The 24,434-nt window shown below is 34.6% G+C and overlaps 1 protein-coding gene across 1 annotated transcript; it reads left to right on the forward strand.

Moving 5' to 3' along the window:
• Positions 1-230: 230 nt before the first annotated feature.
• LOC148283689 (phosphate carrier protein, mitochondrial-like) lies at positions 231-23,749 on the forward strand. The gene is made up of 9 exons (XM_088243444.1): positions 231-331; positions 3,218-3,338; positions 4,377-4,479; positions 10,228-10,397; positions 11,660-11,821; positions 15,373-15,551; positions 18,452-18,590; positions 19,578-19,709; positions 22,653-23,749. Exons 2-9 carry the CDS (start codon positions 3,228-3,230, stop codon positions 22,734-22,736), a joined length of 1,080 nt encoding a protein of 359 aa, XP_088099570.1. The 5' UTR covers positions 231-331; positions 3,218-3,227; the 3' UTR covers positions 22,737-23,749.
• The last annotated feature ends 685 nt before the right edge of the window (positions 23,750-24,434 follow it).

The raw sequence follows: 24,434 nt of genomic DNA on the forward strand, positions 1-24,434 counted from the left end.
AAAACCACTCTCTAGTCACCACTACGACGGCTGTCCACCGCATCACCGTTCACTACGGCCGTTAAGATACGGGCACCGCTGTCCTAGAAAACCCTAGCTTAACACTACACTTTTGCGCCGATTAAAAAAAATGTACAACTTACCCCGTTATTTTGACTGAATAAGTACTGAAATAGATAATATAGTTTTATTGGCAGCTTTGCAGCGCACGTGATTATGCAATGGTTGGCAGTCTGATCCGCGCCTGCCTTCAGCACGATCCTTTCAGTCAGATTCCGCGGTCAAACCCGACTCCCAGCGGGTTCTCCTCAATTCCCCTTCATTAAACTAAGTAAGTATACTTCAAATCTGACAAATAGTGCTAATTTCACGAACACACATCACGCTCCCACACAAAAAAGTGCGCGTCCGCGTCCTAGTGCCTCGGACAACCAAATTTTCTGGTTTGAAAAAGTGCCCCAGTTCGATCAATCTTGACACAAATTGGACCAGAAAAATTACGTAACTTGGAATTATACGGTTGTTTTACTGTGTGATCGGTGACAATTTGCGATTTGGGGTTGGATTATTTAAAGACGCGTGGTTTAACTCAACATGGCGTTTCTTACTGGGGATTTTCGTCGCTGTTTGACACGACACAATCGCATGGCACGACATTTTCCATTTCGTTATTTCATCCCTTGTCAGCTCTTGTTATCACGTTTCCGCCGTATCTTTTCACGCTTATTGAATTAATTTTATCAGACGCGATATGCTTAACTCGATTACCAGTCATATCGGATTTTTACAGGTTAATTATCAGATAACCGTGTGTAAGAACGAAGGTTAATATTTTTTTGCTAACTTTGCTCTGCACGTTTTTCCTCCACTAATTACGAATTGGTCTTTCTTTTTACCAGCAGTTTTCCCTACAACAATTTGTTTGTACCAGTCTCCGAAATATATTGATTATCAGCGGCCTTCGATTTTTAAATTTTTTTTTACAATTTACATAAGAGGTAAAACAGAGTATTAAAAAAATAAAGGATAATTACATAGCAACGAAAAACATATTAACAGTAAAAATAGTAAACAAAAATCCCTCAAAGGCATGGCCTGTTCGTGGGTAGGTTTACAAGAAATGTTTATGAATTTTTGCTCCTATAATAAATAGACATGTATAATATTTTTGCGTAATATAAAAAAAGAGAAAAGAAAATATCCTGTAAAAGATTAGAACGTACTTTTTTATTATAGTAATTAAAAAAGGAAATAAAAAACATTAAAATATTCCTTATTATTAAAGGGCAACAAAATATATCATAGAAAAAAAGAGTTCATATCTTTAGTTTGAATCCAGGATAGTGCTTGTTTTTTAAAAGAAGGAAAATTTTAAAAGTTTGGGATAAATTAAATATTATCAGTAAAAACCGAATTGAAAATTTTTGGGCCTTTAAAATATGCATGTCTCTGTGCGAGCCTCGCTTTACAATGTGCTATTTCTAACACACGATTACTTCTTTGACTTGGTCTATTTGAATTACTTAAATAAATTTTGTTTCTTAAATGTATATTTTAAACATTGAAAATAATATATTCGTCTTATGTCTAAATGCCTAGACTTCCATATTTCCTTCTCAAAAATATTTTCCCTCTGTTGCAACAAATTGAAATAACACAAACCTAATTATTAAAATTCCTATAAGGTTACGCCATTTTGCAAATATGTTAGAGATGGGACAAATTGATCAATATAAATCGATCGAAAAAAATAAATTGTTTTTGTTCATGAAAAAAAGTACAAAATGTCTTATTTTTTAGTGAATAATTGTCTTAGACACACTATAATAGGCTTGTTTTTGCGTTTTTATATCAATTTTCGGAAACAGAGTTTCATGTTTGCATGAAAAAACTGATAAAATCGATTTGATCGGTACATGGTCAGTGCTCAGTACTTCCCCACTACCAGTCACATTAGTTTGGCAGCTGTCATTTTAATCAAGCTATATTATAAGGCCTGTAATGATAGTATTTTTATCTAGATTCATTGAGTGTGAGCATCATTAAATGGCAAGTGGGATCGTATTGCAGCCAGAAAGAATGAGTCTTAATTTATTTTAAAATAAGTTAACGGGCATGTCAAATATATTATAATCTACATCTAAGTGCAAGGTTATGATATTTTTTCGTCTGGAAAATCCAATAATATACGACTACTCACTGAACGATGAAATATTATCATCTGTGTCTAGTATACGAGATTTAGGTATTATACTTGACACTAAACTTTCTTTTACAATTCATATTGAACATGTTATCAATAAATCCTTAAAACTCCTTGGCTTTATTAACAGAAGCACAACTGACTTCAAAAATATCAATACCCTTAAAGCTCTCTTCTGTTCCCTAGTTCACCCGCACCTCAAGTATTCCTCTGTTATCTGGTCTCCAAATTATGATGTTCACATAAAAGATATTGAATCAGTTCAACGTCGATTTTTAAGAAAGATAGGCTGGAGGCTGGGCTTATCGAGAGACTAATATACGTAAAATGAGTTAGAAACTACCTTAAATATATCTTCTCTTCAAGACCCTCGAAATAAATCCGACCTTCTAGTCCTATTTGAAATTCTCAACTCACTCTTCGATGCGCCTGAACTACTGAGCTCGATAAAATGAAATATCCCAACTAGAAACCTCAGACAAAACATACTCTTTCATACCGATAACCATAGAACTAACTATGGTTTCCATTCCCCTATGCCCAGAGTTCTCAGGTCTGCCAACAAACATACCAGTCTTGATTTCTTTGATAACAAGTTGTCTTCTTTCAAACGATCACTGAATCAAATGCAATTATAAACACCTCTCTCCCGCTTCTACTCCCACCGAGTCTACTATATACCATTGTCTTTCTACTTTCCTTTAAAACAATTTTCTGTGTATAAATATGTCCTAAAAAATTACCATTTGTTATACGAAGGTAAGATGAGACAGCGTATTAAGCTCTCAAAGCCAACCTATTTTCAAGAGAGGATTTTAGGACTGGATTTTCCTTAGTGGATGGGATTTGAGTGGGAAACTCCTTGATGATTTTCCGAATGTTTGAGTTAAGAATAATTAATAATTTAATAATAATATTAAGCTAGGACAGGACAATATTGTCATATCTATCGTATTACGCGCATGTAAGCGTCCCTTTATATTATATCTTATGGATCCGTATAATTTGTTCCAGGTAACCAAGTATGTTCTCCTCCCTGGCCGACCTCGCTCGCAACAGCCCTTTCAAGGGCCCAATCAGCACGGCCAACTGCGAAATGAAGAACAGACAGGCCGTACACAATGCCCTCGTTCCCGTAAGTAAACAAAATCACCATAACTTTCACAGCGCCGTTTTCACAATGCAGCAGCGAGGCTTATTACGGGAGTAAAAAAATATTCTCACATCTCACAACAGCTTCGAATTTGCGCTGGTTAAAAAGCCCAGAGAGAATAAAATACAAGCTTCGCTGGACAGTATTCAAATCCCTTCATGAAATGGCTCCACAATACCGATCGGAGCTTTTTATTAGGGAAAATACATGGCAAATAAAATCTACTCTTAGGTCAGCATTTAATTCAGGAAGAGGAAAACTTGTCGAAATCCGGCGCTCCCCAAACACTAGATTTGGAGATCGCGCTTTTATTTATTTATTTATGCTTTATTAAGTTAGTTCATAACATCTTGAAAACTAATATAAACTTTTAATAATATTACAATTTTGTCTATTTCCTTTATTCGTTCAGGTAACTCATTGTACAGCTTCAATCCCTTGTACAATGAGTTTTGAGATTCTGTTTTTCTCCTCATTGCTAATCTTATCTTTTTTTTACCCCTTGTTTCATTTGTATGACATTGTTGGTTAAATTTTATTATTGTTTTTATTTTATTTTTTTATTTTTTTTTATTAAGGCAATCCATCCTAAGAAGGATGATTTCTGCCAAGAGTGAAATTTATTTATAGGAATAAAAATCAAAAAAAAATAAAAAAAATAAAAAAATTATCATATTTTTTGAGAGGAAGCTTCCTATATGGTGGATAATTTCAGGATCAAGGATGGAGAGGAGTGATGCTATGTTAATAGGGTAAGGATATTTTTTTAAGGAGGAGTACATATTATGTTTGCATATTATGGCTGTAAGAACTTTTGATTATTATTTTATGTTAACTGTCATCTATTTAAATTTTTGTAAATAAATTTTGTGTAAAAAATACATATCTTTTTAGTTCTTAATAATGTTCATATATCTTTTTAAATGTATGTGAGCTAACGTTTTTCTTTGTAAATAAAAAATAATAATGACATCGTATAATATTATGTTTAATAAAGGTTTATTATTGTTATATTTCCAGGGTAGACAGATTGCGGCCGCTGCGGTTGCTGCGGGTGACTCTTGCGAGTTCGCCTCCACGAAATATTACATGCTCTGTGGACTTGGCGGGATCCTCTCCTGCGGTAAGCTGATGATAATATACTATTCGTATTTAAAGCGTTACCTCTGTGGTCGAACATTTACGATGCGATGGTTTTGAAAGGGATGAAAATATAACTAAATGTGAGGGAATAATAATAATAATAAAAATAATATTTGGCTGATTTATATAGCACCTCAAGGGCGCTTTACAATTGTATACCCAGACTTACATTCTAACTAAACTTAAGTGATATATTATATGTTTATACCTAGTCCATGAAGAAGTATAGAAATTAAAAAAAATATCATTTTCAGGCGTTGCCTAGTACGTAGGTGAAATAATTCAATTAGACCAATCTCACCCGCATAAATAAAGGTTTCAGCTCTTTAACTTCACAAACATCAACAGATGAAAGGATTGAAGGAATCTAGATGTTCAAATATGGGCAGAATGGTGAGTGTTACACAGTGTGTAAAGTGGCCACTTAAACCAGCCATTGACAGGTCATTAGCCCTGTAGATGCCTGGACTTATATTACCTTCTCTTCAATGTTCTTCATCTCTGTTGTAATGTGTTAATATAAACAGCTCCCCAGGGAGATGAATCCAGTCCTTGTCTACAAAAATTTGGACAAACTCAAAATATTGTTGATATTATATGTATGCTTACTAGGGATGGAAAGAGGAGGGTGAGTGCCGGGAACAGGGTGAATGGTGCATTGAAATCTACTTTGGCAAACAAATGTATTTCGCAGGAGGCAAAACTAGTAGCTCACAGTGGAGTTCTAGTGCCAGCTCTAATGTATGGGAGCGAAGTATCGAATTTAAAAAGTGATCATGAAAGTAGGTTAAATGCTGTCGAGATGCGATCCCTCAGGCGAATGTGTGGTATAACGATGTATGATAGGTGCACAAATATCGAGATCCGTGAACTGTGTAAGGCTGAGACATGCATCATCGACAGAACCAAGAAGGGGTGCTGCGTCGGTTTGGACATGTGGAGCGAATGGACAGCGAAAGAACGGCTTAATGGATGTACGATGCGAATGTTGATGGACGCGGAAAACGAGGAAGACCGAGAAAGACATGGCACGATCGAGTCCGTCAAACACTTAAAGATGGACATGTCAGGAGTAGGAATAGTCGGCGTGCGTGCATGAGAAGATGTATGAATGTAGAGAAAGCGAGGTCTGTATGCAAAGATAGAGTGATATGGCGTTTCATCCTCTCTGCCTACCCCTACGGTGTGATGGTTTAAATTAAAAATACAATAAAAGTAAATACGGTCAAACTTGGTTATTACGAGGAGGATGGGACTTGGGTATTTACTTGTTAGAAGCGATACTCGTTATACCAGAGAAAGGTTTTTTAAAAATCCAATCACCATTGTGTATTGTCACTTAGTAAACAAATAAATATACGTATAGTTCATACTGATAATAAAAATTAAAAATATATAAAAATGTAAAGGAAAGTTATAATCAATGCTTACAAACGTACTACTTTCTAAATTCAACCCATATTTGAGTCAAAGAAATTAGGCCAGTATTTGTCCCCGCGCGAGGGGGCACGTATGCGAGACCTTGGAAGCGCGCCAACTGAATCAAGAACACGGCTCCGAGTATAAATAACAAGCGCACTTTCAAAGCCACGCCAAGCACTTACGTCACGCCATTGACCAATCGAATGTCAAAGTCTATTTTTGCGTAACTGCGGATCAAGGGTACGACTGCATTGTGAATGGCAAGTTAGCACATTGTGTTTTTCTCAGGCTTCGCTGCAAAAGGGCCAACGACTGATGCAGCGGAAGTGAATTTTGCGGGAGGACCGATTATTATTTGTTACGAACGGGCGGTCTTTGCCGGTGCGCAGGTTCTTCTTCTTTAAAAAAAGCGTCCTAACGGTTTGGAACTGATTGACAGAAATGGAATGAACATCTAGGCTTGGCAATTGATTCCAACCTGAAACCGCCCTTTTCGTGCCGTCATAAGAAAGAAAGACGCATCTAACATTTCCTTCTACTAAAAATACATCTATCTAATTTGGTAATGTATCCAAAATAAAACAAGTTTATTGGATTATAATTCTACATACATTTTGCCCATGTTTGAACATCCATATTTCTTCAATTCTCCCATTTGATGAATTTGTGAAGTTAAAGAGCTGAAACCTTTATTGTTGTGAAGACATTCATCTGACTTTAGTACATGAGAAAAAAATAAAAACATAGGATATATAATGAAAAAACATCAAACAATAATACATTCATACTAATTAAAATTTAATGTAGTTTTTACCCTCGTTCAAATAATTTATTTATTGATATATTATTTTTATTTCTTTTTAGTTCATTGGGGAGATTATTATTATTTTTGACACCTTTCAAGAAAAAGCTATTTTGACCATAACTTGTGTGGAATTTAGGAATATACAATGTAAAATTTATTAAAATGAATATATATATTCTGTTAGAGCAAACCATAATACATACTGTCGCATAATAATATACTTAATTTTTACGTCATACTTTTTTGAAAAAAGCATCCAATTTCATTTGATTTGATTGTTGCTTTTTTTTTTTTTAATATTCTTTTAATTTTGATTGTAAAAAAATAACAAAATAATCATACTTTTTTTATTTTTCTTAAAAACAAAACGAAAACTAACTCGGGAAAAAATACACACACACAATAGGCTGCTCGCGTACACGGTAATAGAATAAAACAACGTGTAAAAGTGTGTCTGCTGTTAGAATCGCGGCGCCTACTGTCGTCTGGTGTCGGCCGAACCGGCGAATCTCGCGCCGGCGCCAACCGGCGTAGTTGTAAATCAAACCGGCGTAAAACGACATTCACCTGTACTTTAATTTTGTAAATGGGGTCTAGAATTTCAACAGGCTAGGATTCTAGTAGTCTAGAACAGGAACTAGAATCCCAATCGTCCGTGCGCTCTGTAGCCGCAAGACGTGCAAGGATATTTATTTATTTATTGTACAGCGCCCTTGAGGTGATTTTCACAAAAATGGCGCTATATTGAACATAACAAAAAATCCAATTCAATTATCTACTTGATAAAAAAAGCCTTCTCATATACAGGATGTTCTTTAAACCCCGTCACATCCGAAACCACGATGATCAGTATGAGCAAGAAGACATATTGGCACATTTAAATAATTTTTTAGAACGACTAATATCTAAAAAAAAATAATTTAGAAAAAAACCAATGGTTGCTTGCTTCTGAAGGGGATAAACGAGGAGGGGGGAGGGGGTGTCTAATACTCGTCAATCGCACGGCTGCGCCCCCCTCGCTTCTCCCCTGCAGAAGTAAGCAACCATTCGTTTCTTCTAAATTTTATTTTATTAGATTTTAGTCGCTCTAAAAAATTATTTTATATTCTCACCTGGTCCATGAAGAAGTATAAAAATAGTTTAGGAATGTTAAACCACGATGTGAATGTCCCATTCACCTTCGCACATGCTGTGCTGTCCTTATACAGTGACGCAATAGCCCTTGTCAGGTTACCATTCACTCCGTACTCCGATAAAACTTAATCAAACCAATTATAATATTAAAATTGTTAAATTTATTTTATTTTACTAACATTAACGTCAAATCTGCCTTTTACAAACATTAAAATACTAACATATTTGGCTCAATTAAAAAAAAAATATTTTTTTAAATAACATAAATTTCCTTACCCAAGATTTATATTTAAAAAATTAAACCTAAAAATTATACAGCATATTCAGTAGAAAGTTTAAATAATAAAACATTCTACAGTAATACAACAAGAAAATCATAAGTACTGTTTCATACAGCTCGGCAAAGTGAACAAAAAACTGCATATATTATGAAATGCATGAATAAATACTCGTAAATATGATTACCATTCACCATCTTTGAAAAAGTTCAAAAGGTTTGTTCTATAGGAACAATACCCTACACTAAATATATCAGATACGTGGGAATAACTATTGCCGAGTTCACGAAGTCTGTTTAATGCGGCATTACAAGTATACACTGTCCGTGAATTGTTGCTACAAAACGGCGGCACCTGTCTAGTCATTCTTCCAGGCACCCTGAAGTTGATGAGAGATAATAGTTCGGGGCAATCCCATATTGAATTTACAATTTTGAATAAATTTAAAAGGTCTATAATTTTCCTTCTATCGTTAAGTTTTAACAAATTTAATGATTTTAGTAAAAAATCATAATTTAAAATTCACAACTGATTCTAAATTTAAAATTTATGTACCACAAGATTTTTTTTAGTATATGATTTTTTGATTGATTTTTTTATCATTCTTTTGCCGCCGCCGGCCCCTCTGCCTGGAACCGATTGCCTTCAAACTTACGAATCATCGACAGTCCCAGTTAGTTCGGATCCCAAGTAAAACCCCACTTCTTTAGACTATCATACCCTCAATTTTAAATCTGGAAATGTATTATTATTGACGACGATATAATATTAGTCAAAAATGCTGACATTCACAAATATAACACCAGACAACAACAACACTATCATATTGAAAAAGCAAAGACAAACACAGGACAGTCAAAAATACTACATAATGGACTTAAACACTACAACGACCTACCTTACTACTTGAAAACTTTTACTGGAGACAAATTTAAAATCAATCTGAAAAAGCACATGATGACTGAACTAACTAGACTAGACGAGATATAAAATGACTAGACAATATTAAATTTCTAATGTAACCCTAACGGGTTTTTTAAAATTGTAAATAAAAAAAAAAATATATAATATTCACTGTTTCATATATACATTTTCATTAATTATATTCACTATTTACACTTTTTACATTTAATTTGAAATATATTTACATTTATTTAATTTTTTATGCTTTCTGGCATTTCCCCAAATAATTGTATTCCCTAGTACATAAGGCAGTTCTGGGACATTGCTTTTGATTTCTCTTCTAGTCTTATATTTTTAGATCCTCTTGTTGCATAGTTTCTATGAAAGAACTCATTATTTTTTAGTTTATTTTGAAAATATCTCGGAACTATTCCTTCAATAATTTTGTTTATTTCATTAGCAACATTGAATTTGATTCTTTGATCAATTGTCGTGATATCTAGAAGTTGAATCATTTTCTTAACTTTTGTTCGTCTCCCACATCTCAATATTATCCTCATCGCTTTGTTTTGTATTATTTAGAGTCTCTTTAGATCTCCTTCATTACTTAAATATAAAATACTGGAGCAATAATCAATCAATTAATAATAATCATTAAACTATCTCCTTTTCACATTATGTTTTAAGCATCAAATAATATTTCCATTGCCTTTTTTTTAACTTTCTGCATCGTAATTTATTGATGTAAAGACTTTATTCTTCCTAAACATGCGTCAAACGCATGTCACTATTTAGTAAAATGTCAAAATTGGACACATAAACAAAATGGTCAATTACACTGCACCTACTTTGAATTTAGTTTGAGACAATAATTTACACATTTTTTTATTTACCTCGATTTTATTCTCCATTCACGCGGCGGCGCGCGGCTCGTCTTTTGACAGATCGAATGAGTTATGAAAAAATTTCGACGTAAAACCGGGGTTGTGAAAAACGTTAATTGGGGGAATATTTTAATGAGAATGTGTGGAAAAAAATGGGACCAAAATATTGTGTAAAGAGAGGTTTAAAACGAGGTTTTACTGTTAAAAACCCCGGATAATTGGAGTTTTACTGTACATTTTACTACACTTTTTCGTACAGAAAAATACTGATATGCGTGACTAATGAGTTTCCCTTCCTGCAGGCATCACCCATACGGCCGTCGTCCCCCTGGATCTGGTCAAGTGCCGTCTGCAGGTGGACCCCGAGAAGTACAAGAACGTCGTCAACGGCTTCCGAGTGTCGGTTCGCGAGGAGGGCATGCGCGGGCTCGCCAAGGGCTGGGCCCCCACCTTCTTCGGGTATTCTGCTCAGGTACAATCGTCAATCTCCGATTCCTTTTATTTCAAAATCCACCCATTATCAATTATCAACACAAAGACAACTTAAACTAATTTAAAACTAATACCACTTTCGGACAAAGAGATTTTAAGTATTTTTCAATTCAAATCTATAACCTTATTCCACTGTCCATAAAAACAATTAGTAACGAGAAAATGTTTTAAAAGGCTATAAAAAATTTGATAGTGGAGCTGGGTAGAAGTAAAATGGATTGTCTCATTCGCCCAAACCAATATTGAATCAACTGCTCCACAAGTGTATAGCTTATGTTATGTTTTTGTTCTTTCATTGTGCGTTGTGTAATATAAATATAATATATGTACATTAGAGTGGGCCGATGATGTATGAGGTTTTTTATTTTTTTAGACATCAAAGTAAAAGGGGTCTAAAAAGTTGCATTTTGGATCACATTGAACGTAAAAATTATTTAAAAAAATATTCCATACTACTTTTGGCCCTTAACCGAGGTTTGAAGTTTATCACTGTCTGAACATTTTGTTAATTATTTATATTGATAAAATTATTCTGTGTTAGTAAAGAAATAACTCAATCACATTACAAATTCGAACGCGCTTTAAAACTACCGAAATGGAAAAAGTTTACACTCCACGGAACTAATTCCGTCGAGCGCCTGGCTAATATTGACGAAAACAATGGCCTATCAAAACAATGCTACCCATTTATTACAAAACAAAGTGCAACTCACGCCCTTAGATGCTTATTTAATAAGATTTAATGCACATTATAACATTTAATTAGACTTTCTTTAATTAAATACGAAATGACAGCCTGTTTACTCCAAAAAATCGACTTTTTCGAAAACTTCAAGCTCTGGTCGAGGGCCAAAAGTAGTATAGAATATTTTTTGCATTCTAAGTAATCCAAAAGGCAACTTTTTAGACCCCTTTTATTTCAAAATTTGGAAAAAAAAATTATCGGACCACCCAAATGTACATAAATGAATTATAAACATAAATACGTAGTGTTTAAAACTGTCTGAACATTTTGTTAATCATCTCTGTTTATTAAGTTGATCTTCTTTGTTTGTTCTCAAATGTAAAAGTATTTAAAAAAAGTATATTGTTAAGTGTCCTTGGCACGGGTAACCCCAGTGAGGTCACATTATTTTTATTGTTAATCATAGTTTATGATGGAAAAAAATATGAATAAATAAGATTGAATAAATGAAAAAAATCCATCTCACCTCCTAACTCATCCGTTATATTCTGTTCCAGGGTATGTGCAAGTTTGGGCTGTACGAAGTCTTCAAGGTGCAGTACGCCGGCATGATCTCCGAGGAGACGGCCTACACGTACCGCACCTTCCTGTACCTGGCCGCCTCCGCGTCGGCCGAGTTCTTCGCCGACATCGCCCTGTCGCCGATGGAAGCCGCCAAGGTAGCGATCATGCATTCATCCATTCTTGTATCTATCGTTATTAGAACTAGACAAAATAGTCTATATTATTGTCACCCTTCTCAAAGCAAGTATCTTTGCCACTCACAAATACACAGCCCAGGAAACCTCTCATATGGACATTTCAACTCGAGTCTCTGTGAATTCAAATAATCGCTTCTTCTGCAGGTAAAATCACTAAAATGTTTTTCCCGACGCTGGCTGATGCAGCAAACTTCCGTCGTCATCACCAAAGTACTTTCGAAACGACCCAAATTTTTACGGGACACGGAGCTATGAGAAGTTATCTATATAGGTTTAAATGAAGGAATGACGACTATTGTCCACGCGATGATATTTCTTCACAGAGTATCGAACATCTGTTATTTCAGTGCCCATTTTTCAGTTTGCTACGCCATAATCTTGAAGCAGAATGCAGGAAAGATGGACTATCCTCAACAGATATCCACACTGTAGTTAAAAGTAGTTATCACGCGCCATTGTTCTTGAACTTTGCAACAATGGTGATTGGACTCATAAAGGCAATAAACCAAAATCAGCGATCGAACATCCCATTTCCAAGACAAACAAAAACGATATTTTCCGAGTACCTTAGCCTTGTACATGACACGTAAGACTACTACTAAATACAGAAGTCCAAATACATATAAAAAAAAAAATATTCAAATAATCTCTTTATAAATATTTGATGGTGTTCTATAGTAACGATTAACGAATTATTTGCAAAAGCTACTTACGCTAATGCTAATGCTGACATACATACAGGGTGTTCGTTAAACCCTGTCACATCCGAAACCACGATGATCAGTATGACCAAGAAGACATATTGGCACATTAAAATATTTTTTTAGAATGAATGAAATTTAAAAAAATAAAACATCAAAAAAAGCAAATGGTTGCTTACTTCTGCAGGGCGGAAACGAAGAGGGGAGTCTGATACTGCGCCGCGCTCCCCTCACTTCTCCCCTGCAGAAGTAAGCAACCATTTGTTTTTTAATTTTTTTTTAAATTTTTTATTTTTATTTAAATCTTAAAGTAGGGCACACATATCATACATATTGTTATGTGTGTTCTAATAATAACATTGCAAATATATTTAATTTATAAGTTGTTTATCACATATGTCTTGACCATTATTTTAAATTTTGATATGTTTTTTTTTCATAAATATTTTTTTCCATTTCGTAATACTTTTTAATTGCTTTAAATAAAATGGAATTTTGTGACTTTGCCTTTTTCCTAAATGGAAGTCTAATTTTGTTCTTTTCTCTAGTATTGTGATCGTGTTCACGCTGGTTCCGATCAATTTTTTTCCAAAATTCTGTTTTTTTATTAGAGTTTATAATTTTATGAACAAATATCATTGTATTGTAAAATATTCTTTGTTTATATGTTAATAATTTCATTTCATTTACCATCGACTTTACCCTCGTGTATCTGTTTTATTTTTAAAAGATTTTGTCCTACATATTTTTTTAAATATGCTGATATGTCTTCTTGCTCACACTGATCATTGTGGTTTTGGATGTGACAGGGTTTAAAAGAGCACCCTGTATATATTGCTTGTTATTTTTCTTTTTATACCCATGACTTTAAATTTTTTTATATCCAACTAACTCATTATTTTGTGTATTTTATATTGTAAAAGGCACTTGTGCCGTATAATAAATAAATAAATTATATTTCTAGTCTACAAAAATGTAAAACTAATATTCACTCTATATATATGTTCGGCATACTAAATGGTATAATCGATTTGCCATTACTGGGACAAGTAAAATTCTACATTCCGACTCGTAGATTGAGAAACAATGAAGTACTGTTCATCGATCAACATACAACAAACTATGGCCTTGATTCTCCAATGACCTGTCTTTGTCGTATTGTTGACTGGAGACAAAATCATCTGGAGTTCGTTGGTTGAAGTTTACAAGGATTTAAACGAGCACTAAATAAATAGTCCAGATCTTGTCTCGATGTCCCTTATGTTTGTCAATGGCTCTTTTTTTTTTTTTTTTTTAATGTTTTAAATAATATATTGTAATATTAATACGCCATGAATTGTATAAATGGACAATGTCTATAAATAAATTAATTAATAAATTAGATCGGACATAATGTGGATTTCGAACCAATCAATCTTGTGAAAATGGCTATTAACTTGGTTTTAGAAGATTGGAAAGAGGAAACCGATAAGAACATGTTCGTAATTGCAGTTTTCTTGGATTTTAAAAGAGCCTTCGAAACACTAGACTGAGAAATAATTATTAAAAAATTGAAAAAAATAGGAATAAAAGGAAAAACTATAAAATGGTTTGAAGAGTACCTTGGCGATAGATACCAAATAACGAAGGTGAATGATGAAATTTCCGAGCCCCTCAAAATTTCATTGGGAGTACCACAAGGATCGGTTCTCGGACCGGTTTTGTTTATTATATACATAAATGATATTGTCGAAACATTAAAATATTCAAAAATAAGACTCTTTGCAGACGATGCCTTAATATATATATCGGGAGAAAATTATAAAACAATTATGGACAGACTAAATCATGATCTTAATAGTGTATCACTGTGGCTAAAAATTAATAAATTAAAATTAAATGTTGACAAAACTAAATATATAAATATAGGAAACAAAAGAATAGAAATTACACCATCAATTGTAATAGAAAATGAAAAACTTAATGAAGTCACTGAAATTAAATATTTAGGTGTAATGTTGGATTCAAAACTTACATTTCACCAAAACGCTAAGATGGTAATAAATAAGATTGCAAAAACAATATCAACTTTGGGAAGGATCAGAAGATTTATTGATAAGGACTCCTGCAAAACTATTTACAAAGCAATTATCGAACCACACGTTAACTACTGTAGTAGCATTTTATTTTTATCAAACAAAGAAAACATAGATAAACTAACTGTATTACAAAATAAAGCCTTTAGAATCATTTTGAAAAAAAACAGATATACGAGGGTAAAGTCGATGGTAAATGAAATGAAATTATTAACATATAAACAAAGAATATTTTACAATACAATGATATTTGTTCATAAAATTATAAACTCTAATAAAAAAACAGAATTTTGGAAAAAAATTGATCGGAACCAGCATGAACACGATCACAATACTAGAGAAAAGAACAAAATTAGACTTCCATTTAGGAAAAAGGCAAAGTCACAAAATTCAATTTTATTTAAAGCAATTAAAAAGTATTACGAAATGGAAAAAAATATTTATGAAGAAAAAAACATATCAAAATTTAAAAGACAGTCAAGACATATGTGATAAACAATTTATAAATTAAATATATTTGCAATGTTATTATTAGAACACACATAACAATATGTATGATATGTGTGCCCTATTTTAAGATTTAAATAAAAAAAAATAATAGTATATTTATGTCCCGGATTCAAGATTAAAAATAAAATAAATTATCAAATTACGTAGTTATTACCGTGTCTTACTGAGCCAAGCGATCGCCCCCACTTCCGACCGATCTCTGATACGCCTTTCTCTCCCTCAGGTCCGCATCCAGACTATGCCCGGATTTGCAAGCACCCTCCGCGAGGCCTTACCCAAGATGGTGAAGGCGGAGGGCATCGGCGCCTTCTACAAGGGGCTGGTTCCCCTCTGGCTCCGACAGATCCCCTACACCATGATGAAGTTCGCCTGCTTCGAGAAGACCGTCGAGCTGCTGTACAAGTGAGTCCGTCCGTTCTCTTGATTCTTCGTTCGGAGGAGCTCGGATCGAGTTCACCGGAAGAGCGCAATAGTATTTATTTATTTATTTATTGATTTACACGCCCAATGGGCTTTTACATATTTTAGAAATTACATTTAAGTGCAGCAGTGAAACATAAGTATGTAAATTTGGTTAAAATAAAAGATAACATAAGAAAAGCTAAAAGATACAATAATAAGTAAAAATCAGGAAATTTACCAACATAGGTATATGGTACATAGAAAAATATTTAAAAAATTTACATATGAAAACATACACGCATACATATACATACATATAAGTTTATACATTATTACAGAGATACATGAGAAAAAAAAATAGTAAATAAAGAATATTATTAAGATATTTTATACAAATTAATTTATAACCTTTTGAATACTTAACCTATATTTATATAAAGACAGAGGAAATATATCAACTTCACCATACTCGTTACCTAGCCGCTGGCCGGTGTAGTCTAGGTATTGGTGAATTGTAATAATAATTGTGACTGCCAGGAGATTCAAAAAATAACGTTAGCTGCCGAGTATTTCGAAGAGGTACTTTCAATATTATACATGATCCTAGTGAGAAGCCTGTTAGAATATGGGTCCTCAGTTTGGTCTCCTCATTATGCTACCCATGCAAACAGTGTGGAGAAGGTCCAACACGAGTTTTTAAGATTTATAAATTTCAAATTAAACATTCCAATTGGAGAGCTTAACTATAAATGTTTAATGAAGCAGTTAAAATCAATATGTATTAGTGATAGAAGGGACATTTCAAGTTAAGTGCTGCTTTTCAAGTTATTCAATAATGTTCTCGACAGTCCCGAACTTTTAAATTGTGTGAATTTTTATGTGAGACAGCGTAGGACTAGACAAAATACTTCTTTTGCTGTTGATTTGCATAGCGCAAACTATGCGATGGGAAATTACTGATCACTGATCGTGTACCGATCAAATCGATTTCATCAGTTTTTTCGTGCCAACATGAGACTCTGTTTCCGAAAATTGATATAAAAAACGCATAAACAAGCCTGTTATAGTGTGTTTCAGACAATTATTTACTAAAAAAATATATTAACATATTACAACAGAGATGAAGAACATTTAAGAGAAGGTAATATGAAAGTCTAGGCATCTACAGGGCTTATGACCTGTCAATGGCTGGTTTCAGTGGCCACTTTACACACTGTGTAACATTCACCATTCTGCCTATATTTGAACATCTATATTCCTTCAACTCTTTCATCTGTCGATGTTTGTGAAGTTAAAGAGCTGCAACCTTTATTTTTTATTTTTTTATTTATTTACTTAAGTTAGTTAATATTACATTGTATATTAACTAATATATTTACAATTATAACAAATACTTATTAAATATTTCTTACATAACTACATTATTACAATAAACATAACATTTAACCTGGCTTACCTGGTCCATGAAGAAGTATAGAAATTGAAAAAATAGTATTTTCAGGCGTTGCCTAGTCTAATATGCAGGTGAAATAATTCAATTGGATGAATCTCACCCGCATAAATAAAGGTTTCAGCTCTTTAACTTCACAAACATCGACAGGTGAAAGAATTGAAGGAATATACATGTTCAAATATAGGCAGAATGGTGAATGTTACACAGCGTGTAAAGTGGCCACTTAAACCAGCCATTGACAGGTCATAAGCCCTGTAGATGCCTAGACTTCTATATTACGTTTTCTTGAATGTTCTTCATCTCTGTTTTAATATGTTAATATAAACAGCACGCCAGGGAGTTGAATCCAGTCCTTGCCTACAAAAATTTGGAAAAACTCAAAATATTTTTTAAAAATAATACGGATACAAGTTCAGAATTGCCAATAGAATAATTAAACATTATTGGAAACTTAGTCCCGTGAAATCTCATGACTTGGCATTTCTTTACATTTAGTTGGAGTTTATTCGTTGAGCACCACGAAAATAGTTTATTTAAGTTATGTTGGATAGTAACACAATCATCAATAGTGTTTTTGTCATCAAAATTGAAAAATGTCATTTTTGTGATCGTCGCCATTTTGATCGGTGATTAATACCGTTTTTTGTAAGAAAGCTGTCTGGCTGTTTTTAGCAGAACATAGAATTGACCATCCTGCACCTGATAACGTCAATATCTCACTTTTTCAAAATTACGTTACATAACTACAACATTTAAGTTTGTAAGTGAAAATTCTTGATGGAAGTTCATTGTAATTTATTATATAAATAAAACACGAGTGATACTTTAATCCACAAATTTGGAATATCCAGTGACCGGTTTCATCGCTTTCGCGACATCTTCGAGACTGGTATCTTTATTAAAAAGTTAAATGTATTTATACAGAACAGAGGTAAGGATACATAATTCGAAGTTATATGTAAGTAAATTAAATAAAGTTATTTTTATCTTAAGGATCATTATCGACAAATTTTCTATGGGTTAACTAATGAATGGATATAATGTTATTTTAATGAGTTTAAGTATTTTATTTTTAATTTACTTACATATAACTTTGAATTATGTATCCTTACCTCTGTTCTGTATAAATACATTCAACTTTTTAATAAAGATACCAGTCTCGAAGATGTCGCGAAAGCGATGAAACCGGTCACTGGATATTCCAAATTTGTGGATTAAAGTATCACTCGTGTTTTATTTATATAATAAATTACATAACTACGTTCAATTTTACAATTCGGCTTAAAATTATGATGTTTTGGAAATCACAAAATCTTTTTTCCTGAAAATTTCATTCAACGTGACTTCGGCAGTTTATCCTCCAAGGTGCAGAAACTGAAGTAGGAGCTCCCCTCTAGCAGCTTACTAGATCTCACACATTCATAGAGGTTTTGTTTTCGTTTCGCAGGTATGTTGTGCCCAAGCCCAGAGACCAGTGCTCCAAGGGAGAGCAGCTCGTCGTGACGTTCGCCGCTGGATACATCGCCGGCGTCTTCTGCGCCATCGTGTCCCACCCCGCCGACACAGTCGTATCTAAACTCAACCAGGTGCGTGCTCGGGGACGAAATGGGCTGAATGCTGTCTGCGAAGAACTGAAAGGCTTAAGAATGGGAGCAAAATTGAGTGGTATAACTGTTAACTGTCTTCTGTATGCGGATGATGCCGCGCTTCTTGCTAGCAGCAAAGGAGACCCGCAATTCTTGGTAACAAAAGTCTACGCTGTATGCAAGGGAAGCCATTTGCTCATGAATGTTGATAAATCTAAAGTGATGGTTTTTGAAAGGGATGAAAATATAACTGAATTTAAGATCAGTGTGAACGGAGATGTTCTGAATCAGGTAGAAGAATTTGTGTATCCGGGAAGTACGTTTACTAGGGATGGAAAGGAGGGTGAGTGCCGGGAACAGGGTGAATGGTGCGCTGAAATCTACTCTGGTGAACAAATGTTTATCGCAGGAGGCTAAACTAGCAGTTCACAATGGAGTTCTAGTGCCGACTATAATGTATGGGAGCAAAGTATGGAATTGGAATTTTTATTTTTTTATTTAAATTTTTTTTATTCGAGTAAAATGGCTACATAGTGCTGAGCCAATTCTACCGTATAAACATAAACAAAAATTTTAATATAAACATAGAACAAAATTTTATATTTGCAGCACTTATGGTGGTCTAAGCATATAATGATAGAAGTAGGCTAAATGCTGTCGAAATGCGATCCCTCAGGCGAATGTGTGGCGAAACGACGTATGATAGGTGCACAAATATCGAGATCACATTTATTTCCCACACATTTGTCTAAGAGATTGCATTTCGACCATCGTATTCATCAGACCTGCCTATTAATCTTTTTTAATGAAACGCTTGAATTGTAATTTTGTACCTGTCACGTAAAAGCCCTCTGGGCGTATATAATAAAAATATATAGGTTTCTGCTATGTCATCAAATTGTATGACGTTTCTCGATGCAATTTTGTGTACAATTTTTATGTCGAACTGGCGCGTTTTTATTTGATTTTTTCCGTCTCTCTTTACAGGACAGTTCCGCGACCGCCGGCTCCGTGGTGAGCAAGCTCGGCTGGGGCGGAGTGTGGAAGGGACTCGGCCCGAGGATAGTCATGATCGGCACCCTCACCGCCCTGCAGTGGTTCATATACGATGCCGTCAAGGTAAACGCCAAACATCACCTAAACACGTTGAACTGCTATCCGGAATCTGGCCGGATAGTTCAACCAGGCCAGATACCAGATATGTATAAATGTATTTTATCTCTTTTCTGTCAACAATTTCTTCGTCCAAATGACAGATATATATGGTATTTTGTACCGTGAAAAATATTCTATCATAATCTCAAATATAGAAAAAAAAAATTACTTTGTATTCAAATGATGGCGAACGTTTGTTAGCGATAATTCTCGGTCAGCTGTTGTCTGACAAAAATCAATGAAATTTTCTACAATGTTTCGAGTATGCCCAAATGTTTGCAGACTGGCTGGATTTTCTCCCTGGGGAGTGGTTCATATTTAAAAAAATTGCAACAGAGAGGGAAAACATTTGAGAAGGGAATATGGGAGTCTAGGTATTTACAGGGCTTATGACCTGTCATTGTTGCGACAAATCTAAATATGAAAATCCAGCCAGTCTGCAAGCATTTGGACATACTCAATACATTGTTGAATTAACTACCCGGTAAAAGAAGTATAAAAAAATTAGAAAATCGTTTTCAGGCTTTGCCTAGTGGGCGAATTGGTTCAGCCGGATGAATCTCACCCGCGTGATAAAGGTTTCAGCTCTTTTACTTCACAAAAGTCAACAGATGGAAGAGTTGAGGAAATGTGGATGTTCAAACATAGGCAGAATGGTGAATGTTACACAGTGTGTAAAGTGGCCACTTAAACTAGTCAATGACAGGTCATAAGTCCTGTAAATGCCTAGACTCCCATATTCTCTTCTCAAAAATATTTTCCCTCTGTTGCAACCAATCTATGCAATGAAATTTTGTCTGTTTGGCAATTTTAAAATGCCGTTCTTTCAAAATTGCGCCACTCGGATGTTCAAACACGGGCAGAGTGCTGAATTTCGCGCAGTGTGTAAAAGTGGCCACTTAAACCGGCCAATGACGGCTCACAGGCCTAGTAAATGCCGAGACGTCCATATTTATGAGGTTTTATCAACAGTATTTTGAGTTTGTCCAATTTTTTCTAGACTAGGACTGAATTTCATCGCCTAGGATGTAGTTATTGCGATTAACATATTACAACTGAGATGGAGAACTGTACGCCTAAGGCGGCCTCCATGGTGTTGTGGCTAAGACACGTGACTCACGCACGGAAGGTTGTGGGTTTGATTCCCGCTGGGTGTTCTGCGCTATAATTGCGCCCGTGGTGGCATAAAAAATCTATATACAGCATTTATGTCTAGGAATTTACAGGTCTTATGGCCTGTCATTTGCGAAAATTCGGACAAACCATAGTCCTTAATATATAGCTTGATTAGAATGACAGTTGTCAGCATATGCAGTGATTTTCGCACGCTGTGTAAAAGTGGCCACTTAAACCGGCCAATGACGGCTCACAGGCCCAGTAAATACCGAGACGTCCATATTTATAAGGTTTTATCAACAGTATTTTGAATTTGTCCAAATTTTTCTAGACTAGGACTGAATTTCACGGTCTAGGATGTAGTTATTGCGATTAACATATTACAACTGAGATGGAGAACTGTAAGCCTAAGGCACGTGACTCACGCATGGAAGGTTGTGGGTTTGATTCCCGCTGGGCGTTCTGTGCTATAATTGCGCCCGTGGTGGCATAAAAAAATCTATATTCAGCATTTATGTCTAGGAATTTACTGGTCTTATGGCCTGTCATTTGCAAAAATTCGGACAAACTATAGTCCTTAATATATAGCTTGATTAGAATGACAGTCGTCAGCATATGCAGTGATTTAAATTGACACACGAAAAATCATTCTTATCTGGCGTGCTAATTTATTTTTTTAATACAATGCTTGACATATAAATATATATAATTATATAAAATCAGTTTTAAAACTAAAATAAACCTTATTATACATCATTTTGCAAAAAAAATATAGTTTTTAATACAATGCTTGAAACATAAATCAACATTGATATATAAAATCAGCTTTAAAACCAAAATAAACCTCATTATTAACGACGTTCTTACAAGGTTACATGATTTTGCAAAAATGTTAGAGATGGGACAAATTGATCAATGTAAATGGATAGAATAAAAAATAATTCATTTAATGTTGTTCGCGAAAAATACCATAGATGTCTTATTTTTTGGTGAATAATTGTCTTAAACACACTATAATAGGCTTGTTTTTGCATTTTTATATCAATTTTCAAAAACAGAGTTTCATATTTGCATGAAAAACCTGATAAAATGGATTTGATCGGTACATGGTCAGTGATCAGTAATTTAAATTTATTTCAACAGAGAGGGAAAAATTTTTGAGAGGGGAATATGGAAGTCTAGGCATTTACAGGGCTTATGACCTGTCATTGGCTGGTTTAAGTGGCCACTTTACACACTGTGTAACATTCACCATTCTGCCCAAGTTTGAACATCCACATTTCCTCAACTCTTCCATCTGTTGACTTTTGTGAAGTAAAAGAGAGACTAGACTTCCATATTCCCCTCTCAAAAATTTTTCCCTCTCTGTTGAAATAAATTTAAATATGAACAACTCCCTAGGGAGGAAATCCAGCCAGTCTGCAAGCATTTGGACATAATCAAACATTGTTGATCAGTAATTTCCCCACCACTAGTCACATTAGTTTGGCAGCTGTCATTTTAATCGAGCTATATTTTAAGGACTGTAATGATAGTATTTTTATCTAAATTCATTGCGACAGAGAAATAAAACTAGGCCTATAAGTCTAGGCATTTACAGGGCTTGTGACCTGTCTTGGCTGGTTTAAGTAGGCATTTTGTAAAATTCACCATTCTGCCTGCGTGTCCCTCTTTGTTGCGATAAATTTAGATCCTTAACTAACTGCCGAGGAAGCGAGATGCAGCCTGCAGCTGGACGCACGCGAAACATCGGCGGCAACGTTTTAAACTGGTTTTATTTCCGTCCGCCAGGTGTACCTGCGCATGCCGCGCCCACCCCCCCCAGAAATGCCCGAGTCCATGAAGAAGCGCCTCGCGGCCGAGGGGAAACTGTAATTCCAACACGTACGAGGAAAAATATCTTCCACCTACAAAATTCTCCGTTAAACTATGATAGACACTGATTAAACGTTCCGTTGATAATTTATTTGTATTGTGTCCCCCCCGCAATAATTATAATTTGCCATTTTTAACATCACCCAGAGCATCGTCTGGGCTTTGATTGTTTCATGGATGTGTTGTATGGAAATGGGGTATCAGAAGAAGATTTTTATGATCTTTTTTCTTAAAATAAAATGGCCAAGCACGAGTCAAGAGTCCTCTAATGTTAATTGTATATTTACAGTCACCATTTTGTCAAAGTTTCCGCATTAAGGCAAGGTGATTATATAACTCCGACATTGATGTAATGCGGTGCCCCGTGTATCGTTGGATGCGAAAAAAACAACTATCTCCACGAAGGGATGACAGCCCCTTTTGTACAATGCGTTCTAATAAAAACATTTAATTATAAATAAAAGTATGAAAATGATATTAAACAAAGTTAATTTGTGTACTGTAAATTAATTTAGTTGATTGCACACGGCTAATTGGAACTTTTAACGTGTTAAAAATAAATAAAAAAATTATACCATAAATGAAGTCCCGATGGTCCTTCGAGCCGGATCGTATGTCTGTGAGTTTTAGCTTGCAATAAATTGTAAAATGAATATGTAATTAATTTTCTTTATGAGATTTCGACTCGATCATAGACGCGCCATTTTTTTCCTGCGCAAAATTTTTCGTATATTTTTTATATTTTCTTTAAACTGGCGCGTTATATTTTTTCGTAATTATTTATACAACCATCAGCAATAATTGTTTAACTAGTCGGCGTTTTTTCGCGTGCGTGCGACAAATCCTGTATTCGCTTTTAAGGACGCAACTTGTGACTTTTCTCGAATGTAAATATTTAGGCACTGTACGTGCGATCAAACGACCGCTTATTTTTAATCGTATTTATTTCCGACCATAGATAATGTTACTTGGCGGAGTAGAGTATACATTAAATAAAAAAAACTCGAAAAAAATTACATCTGTGTTTCATTTGAATTATTTTAACACATTGCCCTGTTCTATACTCTGGAGGATTGATTAGCGTGTTTTTAAGCATCGACGTGCTTAAAAACATGCAATAAGCATTTGAGCGATCACAATGAACATGCTAAGGTTATCACAGTCATAAGTCAACGCGTGTGTAATCTCTAAGTCAACGCTCGTGTCTGTTTGTTTTTTTGTTTTCCTCGTAAATAATGGCGAAAAATTGGCGTTTTCTATGAAAAATGATACAATATATTGCATTTGCTAAATAGTAAGGAGTATCTAATACAAAAAAGTGAAAATTAAATTACAATTACTGGTTGCGCGAGTGGTTTGTGGCTGGATGGACCGCCAGTGGACGAAGGTCCACCTATCCTACCCATCCTGTGATCTCCCGACTTTTAATGTTTGTTTATTCTCCTTGTCTCTATGGCCATAGGAAGCCACGGTTGCTATGAGAACAATTTTCCTTATCCATAGCCACCAACATCAACAATCACATTTTTTCTTCTGCATAATTTGTTCCGTCAACTTCCACATGTTCATAATTTTATCTGCCCGCATCTGAACACCTTTACGTTTTCTGACCACTGCGCTGCCACATTCATCTTTATATTTCCCAAATAACTATAGTGAAAGTGCTGAGTTCACCAAAAAAGGGAAAAACTACCCAGA

Source organism: Micrasema longulum, unplaced genomic scaffold (assembly GCF_059751315.1).
Source record: "Micrasema longulum isolate JH-2025_06_02 unplaced genomic scaffold, ASM5975131v1 h1tg000211l, whole genome shotgun sequence".
NCBI lineage: Eukaryota > Metazoa > Arthropoda > Insecta > Trichoptera > Brachycentridae > Micrasema > Micrasema longulum.